At 45.7% G+C, this 16,292-nt stretch overlaps 1 protein-coding gene across 1 annotated transcript in view; it reads right to left on the bottom strand.

Moving 5' to 3' along the window:
- CELSR1 (cadherin EGF LAG seven-pass G-type receptor 1) overlaps nt 1–16,292 on the bottom strand; it is a 173,857-nt gene that overhangs the window by 99,250 nt on the left and 58,315 nt on the right. The window contains exon 2 of the mRNA XM_075712916.1: nt 896–1,534. Within this exon, the coding sequence (XP_075569031.1) occupies nt 896–1,534 (639 nt within the window). The remainder of the gene's footprint in view (nt 1–895; nt 1,535–16,292) is intronic.

Genomic DNA, 16,292 nt, shown 5'->3' on the forward strand with positions numbered 1-16,292 from the left:
CCCCCTCTGCTTCACCCCTTGTTTGTGGGGGTCACAGAAGACACTGCTGAGCCGTCAGCATGAATTACAGCCGGCAGCACGTCCCTGCAGAACGCTTAACTGTGTGTGCAATTTCAAATACATAAATAATCCCACTGACTTTACTGAAGCACCAGAAAACATTCAGCTAATATTCTTCCATAAGTTCTCAGGGGTATTTCAGAAGCAGCACTTTGATCTTTATTAGCTGTCAAGTCCATGAAGAGGCAAAGTATGCTCCTCAGCAGGCTGCTGGAGACAGGCCTGGAAGTAGCTACATCCTTCGGGAGTTTATCTGGACATATACAAACTGGAACTGACTTTCAGTACTTCCCATAAATGTGTATTATTGCAGTTTCTTGGGACCATGAACCATCCTCATGCTCTGCACTTGTTGACAACCAAGTGTTGACGACCTCCTACCGAGGCTGCGCACCGCCACTGTATCCTGGTAGGAGGGGACTGCTAAGGGGCCGGGAAGGCATTAACATGCAAAACCATGAAACAGGGGATGTCTCCCACCTTCTTCCTTCCAGATAAAAGAAATATGTTTGCACAAACAATTTTGAGAAGAAATTCTCACAATGCAAGTTGCTTCAGCAGCTGCTGGCCCCCTGTATGGCCTGGAGCAATCTATGGTTCCTACCACCATGTGTGCACTAAGACACAGGACTTGCCTTAAGTGACACGGGACTTACTCTAAGTGATGTGTGATGCTCACAAGCTTCCTTCCGACCAGAAGCCAGTGCCAGGAGTTTTTCTCCCTTTGACTAAGAATGTCAGCAATTTCAGCTTGACACAGAGCTGGCCTGGCTTATAAATAAGCTGGCCTGGTCTAACATATAAATCACAGGTCAAAGATAAGATAAACACATACCAGTGTAGTCCTCGTAGCATTCACAAGTGTAGCCCCCTTCTCGGCTCCGGCACAGCCCGTTGCTCCCGCAGGGATTGGAGTAGCAGAGGTCAATCTCCGTCTCGCAGTAGTCGCCCGTGAAGCCCGGGGGGCATCGGCACCGCAACCCGTTGATGGGGTGGATGGGGCGGAACAGGACGGTGTTGGAGCTGATGAACGGGGCCGAGCTGTCGAACTTCAAGACAGAGACGCACTTCATGTAGTTCTCACAGGGCTCACGCAAGCAGATGTTGTCATCGAAGGGCAGCACTCTCTGCGTGGAAATCATGGTCAGCAGGGTCCTGTTGAGGTAGATCTGCTCCTGCAGGTCCTCGGAGGGGAAGAACTTGTTTCGAATGCCACCAGGGAGCAAAGCTGAGAAGGTCACATTCAGAATATTGGAGCTGACATCTGTGTCATTTTGGATGTTGAAAACGAAGATGCCGTCCTTGGCGGTAGAGAGGACTGTCGCCACCCCCTCCACGAACAGGGACAGGAGGGGAGAAAGGAACCTCTCCTGCGACATGTTCTCCAGCCGCACCGTGATACTGTTGGTGAGCATGTCGTCCGTGATGATGGTGACGCGCAGGGTGCAGATTGCCGTGACACTGTGGACACCATCTGAAGGGAAGAGAGAAAGATAACAGCGATGTCAGAGAGCAGGCTTCAACCTACGGACAAGGAGGCTCCTGCAATCTCCTGGAAATAAAACAGTCCTACAAGGCATTTCAGGGCACCGGGATGGGAGAGGGAAATGTATCCACCTTCTGCAGTGATTACCAATGCCTTTACTCAGGCAAACAAAACAAAATCTCTTAAGGATTGCAACTCAAAGGACCAGAGACATCTTGAAGAGCTGAGAGCACCTGGAGAACATCCCAGGCAAACAACTGGCAAGGGCTAGTGAGCAAATGGACAGCCTGAGAGCCCCAGGATGGCCACGGGGAAGCCAAGGGGAAGAAGCCTCTCGTGACAGTGACTGAATGGATCTTCAATACAAGTCACTGCTACTCTATAACAGGTGCTGGGAAGCTGTTGCTTTTCACAGCACAACACTAAAATTACCTTCTCCAGGTGTCTATAACAGGTGCTGGGAAGCTGTTGCTTTTCACAGCACAACACCAAAATTACCTTCTCCAGGTGTGGTCTCAGGCTTAAGGAGCCAGAACTATGCACAGACAGAGAATTGTGACCAGAGCTTTAAATAAAGGTCACTTAAGGAAAGAAGTCTTCACATTTGAGCACCTGAGCATCTTCATTCCTCACACCTAACTTCTTCAACATACTTTATGAAAATTAGAAAAAAAAAATCTAATAAAATACATCTGTAGCAAAAGCAGACATTTAAAAACTCTTCCATTTTATCTTTCCTTTAAAGCATTTCTGCTGTTGTTGTGGATGTTCTGCAATAAAACCCATAAATATATAAATATAGCACTAATACCTGACACTGGACTGAGAGATGCCACCGTAAAATCTCAGTACATCCTGAAGCTTACAGTAGTGCTGTGAATGTACAAACTCTAGAGCATTCTATCATTATGAAAAATAATTATGACACAAGTGCTATAATTAATGCAAATTCAATGTGAGCATGGAACGTGAAGTTCCATCATCACTGAAACCAAACCATTTAGTTAAATTCTGTCTCCTTACTAACATTAAGGACTCATTAGGAAAATACAGATTGTATTACATAAAATATGGTTAGTATTACAGCAACATCTAGAAACCCCAGGAGAGATCAAGACTGGCTTCTGACAGGAAATGTTCCTTCTCAAAGATCTCACAGTGTAAATAAACAACCAGAAACGGGGATGAGTTCATCTCATGAGAGAGATGAACTGGTTTGAGTGGCCAATAACAGGCCCACAGGGGGGTTAGGAACTGAATTCAGTTCCCCTAGGTCCCAGCTCAGTGCCATAGTCTTGGCGTAAAGTATGCTAGAAATAATCATTTCACAAGTGACCTGCTATTACATTTATTTCAATTAAACCATAGGGTACATGTGGAAATGGATTCTGAATCACATCAATGTAAAATTGCAGCAGCAACTGCAATTGAATCAATCTAAACCCAGTGTGAGATCAAAAGTCAAATAGCACGGATTGCTAAAGGCCACCTTCCTAAGGTTTACTATCTCAAAGTGAAAGTTTATGACCCATTATGGTCTCTTATAAAAGGTCTTTCAAGAACAGAAAAATCAGAATGGCTCCTTTCCTATTCACTGTCACCACTACACCTCCAGTGCTGTTTTGTTTTAAAAAGAAATGTATTGTTGGAAGATTTTTTCCTCCAATAATATAGTAGCAATATAGTAAATTATGGCAGCATAATTAACCAAACAGCTTTTGACTCCCTCCTCCTGCTCAGGTTATCTGTAAAAGCTCAGCTGTTGACTTTTTTCCACACTGAGCAGCTTTTAGGCAAATAGAAAAATCTTTTCTCCTGTGTGCTACTTTACTACTGCCTAGCTAAAACCAAACAGTCAGAAGAGGTCATTATTCAGGGTGATCTGTTTGATGTGCCCCTCACAGAAGGTCACACACCAGCTTTCACTTTCTCCCAAGTTTGCAGAAATCTTTATCTCCTCTTCCTCAGACTCATCTTAGAAATGTGTAGTTTCAGCCTCTACCGAGACCCAAAGCAACGATGGGTAGCCAAAATCCTCACTGCAACCTCCTCCTCCTCCTGCACGGTCTGTGGATTTCTGGCCAACAGACAATACAGGATGCACCATATTTTCATAAGTGACACCCTCAGACCAGTTCACCCGCTTCTGTCAACTGCACGGCTTGCTCCCCTGAAAGGCCAGAAGCAGAACAAACTATTCACATTTTTTTTTCCTAAAGCAATTGACATTTGCCTGCCTGTCCCATAGGGTGCCTGAACTATTTTGCTATTTGTTGCACAATACGCTACAGAAGTTCCCTCATACCAGCGAGAATGCTGGACAATGGGTCCTTTTCTTAAGAAAACACTATGATCTATAGCCCATGGTATGTATAGTAAGAAGACAAAATACGATCCACTGTCTGACAACGCTCTAGAGTCTACAAACTGTCATAATCAATATCAACTGTCACAATATGCAAGAGCTTCCCAGCATTCACAACAGCTATTCTGACACAGTTAATAAATCACTGGAAAAAGCCCGGTGTCAGACACCACACAGTCTCCTTGTTCCACAGGCAGCACAGAAGAAAACTGGGCACAGACGTATAGCTACAAAATGAAGTCGTGTTTTAAAAGCCAATTTGCCTTTCTGCAGCCCTGTTGCAGACCGTTAAAACAAAAAGAGTAAAAAGGAGCTGAGCATGTGTGCTATAGGCAACAAAAGAGTGGCACGGCTATACAGCCTGCGGGACAAGCGCCTCTTTCATATCACCAGCGAGTCTGAGAGCAGCAACACGGGATCCAATCATCTATTCATTCAGAAATTTGTGGAAAGTTGAAACAATCTGGGTTTTATGGGACCAAATTAGTATCTATTCTACTTTCAACAGACAACATTCGCTTTGAGGGCTGGAACAAGTGCAATAAAGAAAGTGGAAATTTTGTCCTCGTCTTTATTGGGAATTGAATTAAGCCCTAAAGACATGATATGTGTTTTGAGATTCACAGACGAAATATTCCATGGAAGTTTCAAATGTGTACTGCCAGAAATGTGAGAAAAATAATATTAGGAGTCCTATTTTATGGAGCAGTAATACTTAATGTCCTTTCACTGTCTGACATGCCTACCATATGCAGCTGTCTGATATACATGCACAACCAATCTGTTACTCTGCTAAAAAGGATCTAACAACCTGATTTTTCAAAGGTCTTATGATACAGCTATAAAAAGTCCCTATCATGTTTTGGCAGATGCAAGATGGCTTCAGTCAGGGGTGTGAAACACACTTCAAGTGATCCTAGGAGTGGCAGGAGGAACTCTGGCTACACTTTGCTCTTTGGAGCAGACCTTCGCACAGATGAATACACACACATATTTAAGGCTTAGCTGTCACCAGATCTCACAGCCATCATCTGCTTGGCTTCAGCAAACTGGCTGGATGCAGAAGTCTTCCTGAAGGAGCTCTGAAAACATGAGCTGTGCTGGCAGATGGGACGCATAGGCATCCTGCTAAGAGTGGCTTGAGCAGACAGCCTGGATCTTAGCAGCCCAAGCCCCTGCCACCTGGATAGCCTGAGAAAAGGGAAATGCAGGACGGACCAAGGAGGAAGATAGGATTCAGTCCATCCTTTTGCGGGGTTGGCTCCTAAACCCCTTGTACCAATGGCTTCTGTCACTCTGTCCTCGAGTTTCTCTTCTGTAAAGTGGGGATAATGGCACTTAAATGTACACTGTGGAGTAGTGGGTGCAGATGCTGAAATGCTGAGATACTGGGGTTATGAAGGCAACATAAATATCCTAAACAAATCATAAAAGGTTCTTTCAAAAGCTGTTGCAGCCCAGTTTATCAAAAACAAGGTGGGAAGTGAAAGACTCTTACCATCTCACACGCCAGTGAATGGACAAAGAAGATTCTGGATGGCCGGGTGGCCGCACAGGAGAAGAGGTGTTCATTGCAAATGCAGTCCTGCACACTGAATCTATATCCTGCCAATATTATTTTATGTATGCTTTCTACAAAAGAAATCTCTTGAAGGTGGAAATCAAAGCAGACTGTTGTCTTTTGTGTCATTGTCATTGCTGAATAGGTGCCTTAAAAACAGAACTATCTTCATCCTCCACGAAAAGATTTAATAGCAATCACATACCCTGACGCATTACAAAGAAAAAAGAAGACAGTAAGGCTGACAAAAGCTTGAACCTCTCTAAAATAGACTAATAACTAAGAATTGATTATATTCATTGTTCCATGATTAACCTTACTTTACGACAAACCCAGTCCAATCCAAGACTTTAATCTCAGCTTTCTATCTTCTGGCAGTCCATAAACCAAAGAATTTTATTATCTAGAAATGTAAACACAGCAAAGTTTAACTGAAATGCACATTTGGCAATGGCAGTACCTGGCCAGAAAGGATCTTTTTGTTTGTTTTTTTAAGTTGGCAGAAATAAAATAATTAACACTTCTTTGGTTTATTATATACAAAGGTCTTAGGGCTGCATATCAAAGCTGAATATTTGATATAAATACTTTAGCATCAGAGCTTTCTTTCATAGATAGCCCTACCCACATCTATTCTAATTCTGCTTTATAATGTATCTGGAAGTAGCAGATGTCAGAGTTTATGAGAGCCACGCAAACTCCTTCGCTAGCAAAACGCAGAATAAGGACACTCCATAGGTTCAAATAACCTTTTGCTCTTCCCAGCTCATAAGAAGCACGCATGCCCATGGGTAGGAAACATTGCTTGGTAACATGCCTTTGAATGATCAAACCTCCATCCCCCATTGCTTCCAGCCATGTCTTTGTGTATGGGAGTTAATACACACCTAGTCCAGTACTAAACCTCGATTTAATAATGATGAGGATGCCATACTTTTAGCATCCACTCCGCTGCTTGGGCGGCAGTAGCACATAAGTAGCACCAGCTCATAGCAATGGAGACCTCAGGCAATACGTGGCTGCCTGAGCAGAGCTGGAACCCAAACCATGCTTCCCGCTGAGCAGAAAGCGGTAAAAAACCAGCAGATGTCCATAAAAGTGAGATGCATAGTCCTGCGCTAAGCTTCAGTTTGCCTCAGAAAGTCTGCAAGTCTTGCAGGGCCAAGTCCCTTCCTTGCATTGTGCTTCCACCACTATGGAAACAGATTTAAAATGCGTAAAATATCACTGTATTAATATTGTCCCTTCCAAACCACTGCTGTAGGCACTACAAAGCTTCACTTCCATAAGTAGAAATGAGAAGCCTACAAGCATCCATAAGAAAACTCTTTAAAATATTTCCTACATTATGGAAAAGTTCAGGGGCCTATAGCACAGAGAAAATATCCTGAAAGAAAATGCAGAGAAAATGGCATGGAAACCTAAGTAAGATGCTTTGCCAAAACAGCAGAAAACATTACCAGAAAGGAAAAGGAAAATAGGTGTGATTGTGAACTTACAGAGACCCTACCCCAGCGTCTTCCCAGTCAGCGAGCAGCCTCACTGGAGGAGCATTTCAGGACAGAAACTGTGTACGTGACCCCAGTGTGAGTGCCTTCAGGGCACCCTGGCAAAGGACGCGGGGGCTGGTGTTGGCCTTAGATCTCTGAAAGGCCAGAGCGATGGGTAGTGGCAAATGTCCACCGTGCATCCCTAAGTAGTTCCTGGTTTTTGGTAGGAACAGATGAAAGTACAAATTTCTCTTTTGCTAGAGAAAAGTGATACTAAATTGTGCAATAACAGAAAAGTAATGTCCCTGAGGTATACACCTCCTTTTGGAAAAACATAAATGTGTTTTGTATAATGTCCTATGGTTTCTTAGACAGGCACTAATGGATTCTGTCAAATCCTTCTATCACAGGATTCAAATTTTTTCGCTGGGATTGGAAAAGCCTCTCATGAGCAATTCTTTCTTTATATCATGTCAGATGAAATGACATGGAAATGATTCCCCTTGGCCACATGAAGCTTATGTCATTGCTTTTGTCCCTTCGTTTCAGACCACCAGTCTCAGCTTCATGCATTTAGGAGCACTCACTGCCAACACAAGTTGTGGGCTTTGGAAAGGATATATAAAAATAATTGACTGTTATTCACACAGTGCCAAAGGTTCATGTCGGAATCACTGCCCTGAAGAACGTCGAAGCCCAGGTCTGCTCCAAACCCCATTACGTCAACAGGAAGATTCCCATTGACTTCAGTGGGCTTCGCTCCCGGCCAAAACTGCGCCTAGAGCCTAATTCCCCGAGTCCTTGCCAGTGCACTAGTGCAGAGCTTCATTCCCGAGCCGGCAGCTCCAAGCAAGAGCAACAGTATGCTCAGGAAAAGGCTCAGCGTTGAAAATCAAGATGGCAGGAGCAGAAAGCAAAAGACATTGCTCGTAGGCTTCTCATTTCTACTTATAGAAGTGAAGCTTTGTAGTGCCTACAGCAGTGGTTTGGAAGGGACAATATTAATACAGTGATATTTTACGCATTTTAAATCTGTTTCCATAGTGGTGGAAGCACAATGCCTTTTTGGGTTCATGAAAGGCAGGTCCTGCTTGACCAACCTGATCTCCTTTTATGACCTGGTGACCCGCCTGGTAGATGATGGAAAGGCTGTGGATGTCATTTACCTGGACTTTAGCAAAGCCTTTGACACAGTCTCCCACAATATTCTCCTTGGGAAGCTGGCAGCTCATGGCTTGGATGGGCATAGTCTTCACTGGGTAAAAAACTGGCTGGGTGGCCGAGCCCAGAGAGTAGTTGTAAATGGAGTTAAGTCCAGTTGGCAGCCAGTCACGAGCGGTGTTCCCCAGGGCTCTATTTTGGGGCGAGCCTTGTTTAATCTTTATCGATGATCTGGATGAGGGGATTGAGTGCGCCCTCAGTAAGTTTGCAGACGACACCAAGTTGGGTGGGAGTGTCGATCTGCTGGAGGGTAGGATGGCCCTGCAGAGGGACCTGGACAGGCTGGACCGATGGGCCGAGGCCAACTGTATGAGGTTTAACAAGGCCAAGTGCCAGGTCCTGCACTTGGGTCACAACAACCCCATGCAGCGCTACAGGCTTGGGGAAGAGTGGCTGGAAAGCTGCCTGGCCGAAAAAGACCTGGGGGTGTTGGTTGACAGCCGGCTGAACATGAGCCAGCAGTGTGCCCAGGTGGCCAAGAAGGCCAACAGCATCCTGGCTTGTATCAGGAATAGTGTGGCCAGCAGGAGCAGGGAGGTGATTGTCCCCCTGTACTCGGCGCTGGTGAGGCCACACCTGGAATACTGTGTCCAGTTTTGGGCCCCTCAATACAAGAAAGACATTGAGGTGCTGGAGCGTGTCCAGAGAAGGGCAAGGAAGCTGGTGAAGGGTCTGGAGCACAGGCCTTATGAGGAGCGGCTGAGGGAACTGGGGTTGTTTAGTCTGGAGAAGAGGAGGCTGAGGGGAGACCTTATCGCTCTCTACAACTACCTGAAAGGAGGCTGTAGTGAGGTGGGTGTTGGTCTCTTCTCCCAAGTAGTTAGCGATAGGACGAGAGGAAATGGGCTCAAGCTGCACCAGGGGAGGTTTAGGTTGGAAATTAGGAAAACTTTCTTTATGGAAAGGGTAGTCAAGAATTGGAACAGGCTGCCCAGAGAGGTGGTGGAGTCCCCATCCCTGGAAGTGTTCAAAAAACGGGTAGATGTGGCACTTTGGGACATGGTTTAGTCTAGTCTACCCTTGATTGGTTTAGAGTAGACTTGGTAGTGTAGGTTAATGGTTGGACTGGATGATCTTAAAGGTCTTTTCCAACCTAAACGATTCTATGATTCTGTGAGAAGGGATGAGCACGGCAGGCATGCAGACAGTAAAAGCATGCAACATGGACTGCACAGCACAAGTTGTAAAGGTTGTAACGGTTTTCCTAAAATCAGGTGTCCGAATCCGTACCTCAACGTCTTTAAATTTCCAGGAAGGATGAGCTGCTGCAGCCCCCCTTCTGCAGATGCTCAGTTTTGAAAACACTGTCCAATGTTGCCTGGTGTCCTTTGAAAAAATAGAGGGTTCGGAAGGGCCACAGGAAGGGGGAAAAGAAAGATGTGTTATGAGGTGTTACGGGGGGATTTTAGATCACAGGGCAAGGTAAAACAGAAGGCAGCTGAGCCACATGGGGTATGCAAGCACACCAGCAATGGGGACTCAGTCCTGACTGAGCTACACGAGAGGGGAGTGTCCTGGGGAAAACATGTCTTTGGGGGGAAAAGAAGGTATCTGAGATTAACTAGTCCAAGGCTGGAAGATTGCCAGATATTGCCAAGCAATGGTCCATGCTGGCAGAGAGTGAGTGCCTATGTATGACTGCACCAGCGACCAGCTCTCCCTAAATCAGCGTTAACCACATTGCCTCCAGCACCATCCCGCTGCCACTGCGGCAGCTCAGAGCACCCGAGGGGTCTGCCCCGGCCCACCCAGGACACGGGGTATGTACCTGGGTTATGGCTATGCCAGCTTGTGCCCTGCCACTGCACCGCCCCATGACAGCGTCAGCCACACCCGCACTCGTGAAATGATGTCAGGGTCAGTGCAAGCAAAGGATCCTGACAAGTCTGTCCAGACACTTCCAGGCAAAGCCACCCCTAATGCCCGCAGGCTGCAGACACTCTTAAAAACACCTTAAGTCAAACTTTCAGCTACTTCTTTTTTGGAAGATGAGTCATGTCTCCATCCTGACAGACCTGTCTGGGACACCGGGGGAAGGTGGGCAGTGGGACTTGGGGCTTGCAACTCACAGCAGCTCTCACTCTGCGGTCCCCTTGGCAGCAGCTGTAGCAGTACCAGCTAAATCAGCTAAGAAAAAAAGCAAGCTGCGGGAGAAGAAACTGTGCATGAAGCGACTGTGAATTCCCAACGTGTATAACAGAAAAAACCAGACTAATTTTTGGCATCATTATCTTTAATGTAGCCTGTGCTGTTGAGGATTATTTACTTTGTACACAAAGTTTGCAGCTCGAACAGGGGATGACGAACAAATGGATGCCAACTGGATTGCTCAACACTGTACAAGACTGCCATTAGCTTTTCTGAAACCAGCACCTGCAAGCTGAGAATTTTGAAATGCTAATTGGGTTGATAACACTAGTCTGGGGGAATATTTCCAGAGGGTGGGAAGTAAGGCAAGTTGGATCTGCTGGCAGGAATAAGCACTCTTGAATTCTGACTGCAGCAAGGCTGAAAATTCACCTAACTTCCCCCGAAGCTCTCTCGCAAGCATCACCTCTTGCTCTTCAGATACCTGGTGCACACGGGGTATAACTGCTGGGGGGGGTGAGATGCAGGCAGGGGAAGCTGGCAGGGATGCAGCAGCAGCAAGGTGGGCAGGTGGAAACAAGTCCCTGTCCTGAGCAGAAAGCACAAGGATGAAGGGTACTTAGAGGGAAGTACAATATACGGGACGATAGCATGAGCACGCTAATAACCAGCTCCTTCCAGACCATTTTACTGACAAGGAGATTTCCCTGCTAGCTAAAATGCAAACTGATTTTCCTTCCCAGGCTCTGCACATGTCTGTCTACCTCAGCTGGTTTTCACTGCTAGCAAGGACCGGCAAGACTCCTCTGCCCAGCCATGCTCGGCAGCGGGGCTGAGCCTGCCCCAGCGTCGCAGCTCGGCCGGTTCCCTTCCCTGCCTGCCGTCACCGGCTGCGCTCCCCTGCCCGGCTCGTGGCCGCACAGGCCCTTGGAGGGGATGCACAGCCCAGGAGCCCACCCTGCTGCTGCTCCACAGCCAGCACGTGAGCTGCGACGCAGCTTTTAAACTCCGGCTGAAGAGGCGGATTTCCATTCCATGCTAATGTCCACGGAGACTGCACATTTACAGCACTCATCGGACCTGCTCAGATGAAAAACTCCACTTCAGATTGCTACACCAGATAGATTCACAGACTGACTTGCTGGGGGCTCCGCCACCTCCCACAAGCTTGATCTCGTTTCATATATAATCAAAAATATTGCCTAATTACTGCAATAATTTTTAAGCCTCTCTGAAATTTAAAGGGAGACGGTTTTAATATCATTTACATTTTCATTCTAATTAAATGCATAGCTAAATGTCCATAGCTAAAAGACAAGCGTTGGTTTCCCAGCAGGCTCGCGCTGCCTGCAGCCACATCTCGCAGTGCACCGCAGCGGTGGCCGCAGTGGCTTGGACGCGGCACTGCTGGGCAGGGGGAGACGTCGGCGAGCATCGGGGTGCACGAAGCCCAGGCACGGGGAGCCCAGTTACCCACTCACCCCACAGCCAAAGGGCTATTCATGGGCATCTCTACCTTCCCAGCTGTAACCAGTTGTAATACAGGACTTGAAACAGGTTTCTTAAAGATCCATGAAAGCACCAGACAAACTAAAGTGCAGTCACGGGATGCTGCAGCATTAATCTCCATTTAGGGATGGTCTTCAAGTAAATGATGTATTTTGTACAGAGTGAGATAACAGCAGCGTGTTTACCCCGAGACACGCTTTTACGTCACTAACTCCACTTCAAAAGAGAGAGAGCCCCTGCTCGGGGTGCTCGGCTGTGCTGCCGGGGGAGCAACTGCTGGGTCCCCACAAAAGCCTCCATTCTCCTCGTAGCTACGCTTCCCCTTGCAAACATTTGTACTCACTTGGTCCGATTAAAGCAAGAACTTCCCCAGGCAAGCCAGGGCTCTGCTCAAATCTCTCTCTGCAGTTTCAAAGAAGGAGTGGATGAAAACTATTTTGGGGATGGCAAGAGGGGGTGGGAAGAGTTGGGGTGGGGGCCTGGGGGTTTCAAAACTGGGAGCAGCAATAAGGAAATAGCTTCTCTGCTTCATTGATTGCACCCGTACTGCCTGTTAGTAACCTCAAAAGGATCCTTTCATAACAGTGTCAGCAAAACAAAATCCATCACGTTTATTTTCTAAGCGTCTCCATATTCCCATTTTCCTATTGCCTGCAGATACACTCTGCTCCTTGCTGCGACCCACAATGAAATCATGGGGACACTTCCCGCTGGACAGAGTTCAGGTTTGCTATCTTGACTGGAAAACAAAGGAGGGAACAATGACAAAAGACAATGATGACGTTTTTCTGATGTAATTTCTGTTTACAGCCAAGCTTTCAAAACAGCTATGTATCAGCTGAAAGAGTTATTGATACAGTGGGCAATGCAGAAACTTGCCCAGTTCCCTGAAACAGAAAAACCACCAGAAAAATTCAGCTGTGGTAGCTCAACAGGTTGCTGCCCGTGCTTGTGCTCTGCCAAAGCACAGCTTGGGAAATGAAGAGTATTTTACGTGTATTTTTTTATACGTGTATTTTTTTTCAGTTTTTGTAGCTTCAGTCATCATAAGACCATTTACAAATTAATACAAGGGAAAAACAGAGGGCTATCTGTCTGGGGAAGGATAAGTAGTAATGGCTATGTGTCAGCTTCCATGTGAACCGGGCACAGGAAAGGTTTGTTCAGCTACTCCTGCCCCAGGAGATTCGAACATGCTCGAACACAAGCGACCCACACAAGCAGGGTAATGCTCTCATGCTGCTTCAGTTCACACCAAATTTGCTGATGGGAGCAATGACTGGGGCACGGATGTCCCACCTGTAACATGCATGCCCTAAAGGAAAGTTTTCAGAGCCTTATAACTCTGTCTTTTCTCTCTTTCTCTCTCAAGGTCAATTAGTGTTTAAGAGTTTTTCATAAGAAATAGATCAAAATCAAGAGAAGTGATGGGAGCATCAAGGTCCATTCGCTGGGATCCGACACAAAATACACCCATCTCCCACAGTCTGAAGAATTTGGACTTTCAATTAGCTTGACCTAATTAGATATCCCCAGAATGAAAATATTTTCTTAAACAAAAAACCATTTTTTCCCCATTTTTGGTTTCAAAGGGAATAGATTTTCTTTTTTCTTACTAGATTTTCAACTGACCAGTTTTGCTGATCTTTTCTGTTAAATGAGGCCTGCTGAGTTAAGCAGAATAAGAAGCAAATAAGCAAATAAACTTCAGAAAATAGAACTTAAGCAAATAAGAAACTGAAATAAAAAATAGTTGCTTGCATCACGTGATTACAATAAAGAAATAAGTACAGAGAGATAAAATAAACAGGCAAAAACACCCTTACCAAACTTTTGTAGTTTTGGGAAAGACTCGCCAGGCACTGGCAATATTTATAGAAAAAATTTTATGTACTTTGTCCAGATTCTCTGTTGATAGGCAACCCACACAATCTTTTGAAAATGCAATGTAAAAACAAAAAAGAACTTTGCTTAGCTAACCATCTACGTGCCACTTGCCACTGGCAATGAGATCATTGTATTTTTGGCCACATGGTCAACTGAGAACATTATTCTTGGATCCTTGCCGTTAAAACTAGTATGCTGGACGTGAATCAAAAAGGACAAAGCATTTGTTTCCTGTTTCTATAGTCCTGAGCCTGCAGTGGGTATTTTTCTCCCCAAAACTTCCCTGAAGAGAAAAGCAGCCCCACAGACAAAATCAGGAGAATGCAAGAGCTTGACTCCTATCGCCATACGTCATCTTGGGAAGCTGATGCAGAGAAAGGGCAGGTCAAGTTATGACAGATTAAAGTGGGTAACATCAGGGACTCGGAGCCACTGGTGAAACGCAGAAACTACACTGATCTTCAGAAACGATACTGTAATCTCAAATGCCTATCCAATGATTTCCACTCAGCTGAGCTGTAGAAATGGATTCAGAACTACGTGATTCACTTTAAGAATCAGATAAAATTTTCTGTCAGACACTTTTTAAGACACAGATCTTGAGCAAAACAGGTATTTTGCGTTCTAGAACAAATATAAGGCTACCCAGCAATTTCCATAAGGAAAATATTATCTTTAAAGGAATTTACTACACTAGATAACAGAGGAAAACACTGGTGCTCTCAATACATCCTTGATCTTACAGCGTTAGCAGGGTATCACCAGGAGGGTACAAGGCTAGACTCTACCTGGCAGTCTCGTGCTTCTGGCCAAGGGCAAGGTGACTGCGTCTTTCTCTTCTGGGTGATGGTTCTTTCCTCCCTACTCTGCCAAGGCTGCAGATGACCCAGACAAGCACTCATTACAGGCGAGTGCCAGCACCCAGCAGGCACATGCCTGCCACCGAGCCATTGCCTCGGCAGCGCGGGATGATCCCTCATGCCACCTGCATCACGCACAGCACAAAGTTTTATCGGTGCAGTGACAATTTATCCACCATTTCCAGACATTCCATTGAAACTATTGCTCTTACCAGATCGCTGGACGTCCTGACACCCAGCAGCAAAGTCCTCTTTTTCAACACAGGCAAAATTTCCAAGTGGAAAAGGGGACATATCCAGTGAAGGCTGGACATGCGGTGACCTTAATGGTGCCATGGAAGAAGCACTTTTTGACTCCCATGGAATAAGCTACCCATGGAAAAAAGCTTCACTGTACACTGAGTTTTCTCAAGGCTGCTTGTATTTTCTACAAAGTCTAATGAATATATATCTTTCCTTCATTATAGTAGCAGTAGATTGCTGTTAATATCTTTAAAGGCATTATTTTTCATTGTTTTAGTTGTATTTTATGGAAAAATACAAAATACTGAGCCTGTGCAAAATATCCTTAAAAACTCTCCCTGTTAGTGTTGAGCCTTAAGATGTAAATCATTCAGGGAAAACATGAAAATCCTCATTCTAGGAATCCTTACCCACACAGTCCCACTAATATCTGCAGAGCCTGAGCATTACGGGACTGTCGGACATGAAGCCTTCAGCCCAAGCTCCCAGACTGTACTCTGGTTATGACTCCAAGAGAGTGCGGCTTCCTGAGAAACCACTGAGTCAGAAGGGCAAGATTTCACCAAGCATTAGTAGAGGTGCTATCACCTTTTCGTAAAACATACCAAACCCCTGTGTCAGCCATTTGTATGCATACAGTATAGGATAAATAATATCCCTGAGTGAGTATAAATATTAATTTTATTTTTAAAAAATCCCCCTTTTAAAAATTTTGTACTACACACTGTGAAAAGCAGCCGTCTGTAAATCAGGATTTTCGTCTGCAAAAAGCTTATCTGAATTCCTGCAGGATGCTTCATACTGTGGAGTCATTTCCCAAGAGCTCAGATAATTGGTGAAGTTTAATTAGTAGAAAGGATTTGCTGTTTCGGTGTCCACAGCACACTTTTTCACCACCTGAGCTCCTGGGCCATCTGTATGGACAGGACATCATCTCTGCAGAGCCTGCCCTTGAGTGCAGCCACTCCTCTCCCCCTCCACCGATAAAATCAGGCTTATGTCATGGCATCAATCCTGTGATACAATTCTCAGAAGTGTATTTCAGGTATTTTCTAAAATTTCCCCAGTTTTCAGAAACCTCTTTAGCCCTGTTTAGGTTTAGGCTGATGTTACTGTACTTGGCCAGTGCTGAGCATCTTCATGAAGGAGCTTTCTAAAGGCTGACAGGGCACCCACTTATAGCACCCAGAGTCACTGCACTGGGTCAATAAACCCTGCGAATGTGCCGTGGGCCCATGAGGAGACCCGCTCCTTCTCTCTGCAGGGCACACCAGAAACCCCCCTCTGCCTCCCAGCCTGCAAGAAACCGGCTGATGCCTGAGGTGGCCAAATCCTACCCACGGTGGTCCACAGCTGCAGGACCTCACCGTGCTGGCTGCCCGAAGCACTAATTTCCTTGAATGTCTCACAGGTGGACTCCTGGGGAAGGGAAGCAGAGATTCAGGATTTGCATGGAAAGAAGTACGTCTCTCTGGATGTGACAGCTGGTAATGGGGAGAAAGGCAAAGCAGCTGCAACACGG

This window comes from Pelecanus crispus, chromosome 1 (assembly GCF_030463565.1).
Source record: "Pelecanus crispus isolate bPelCri1 chromosome 1, bPelCri1.pri, whole genome shotgun sequence".
Taxonomy (NCBI): Eukaryota; Metazoa; Chordata; class Aves; order Pelecaniformes; family Pelecanidae; genus Pelecanus; species Pelecanus crispus.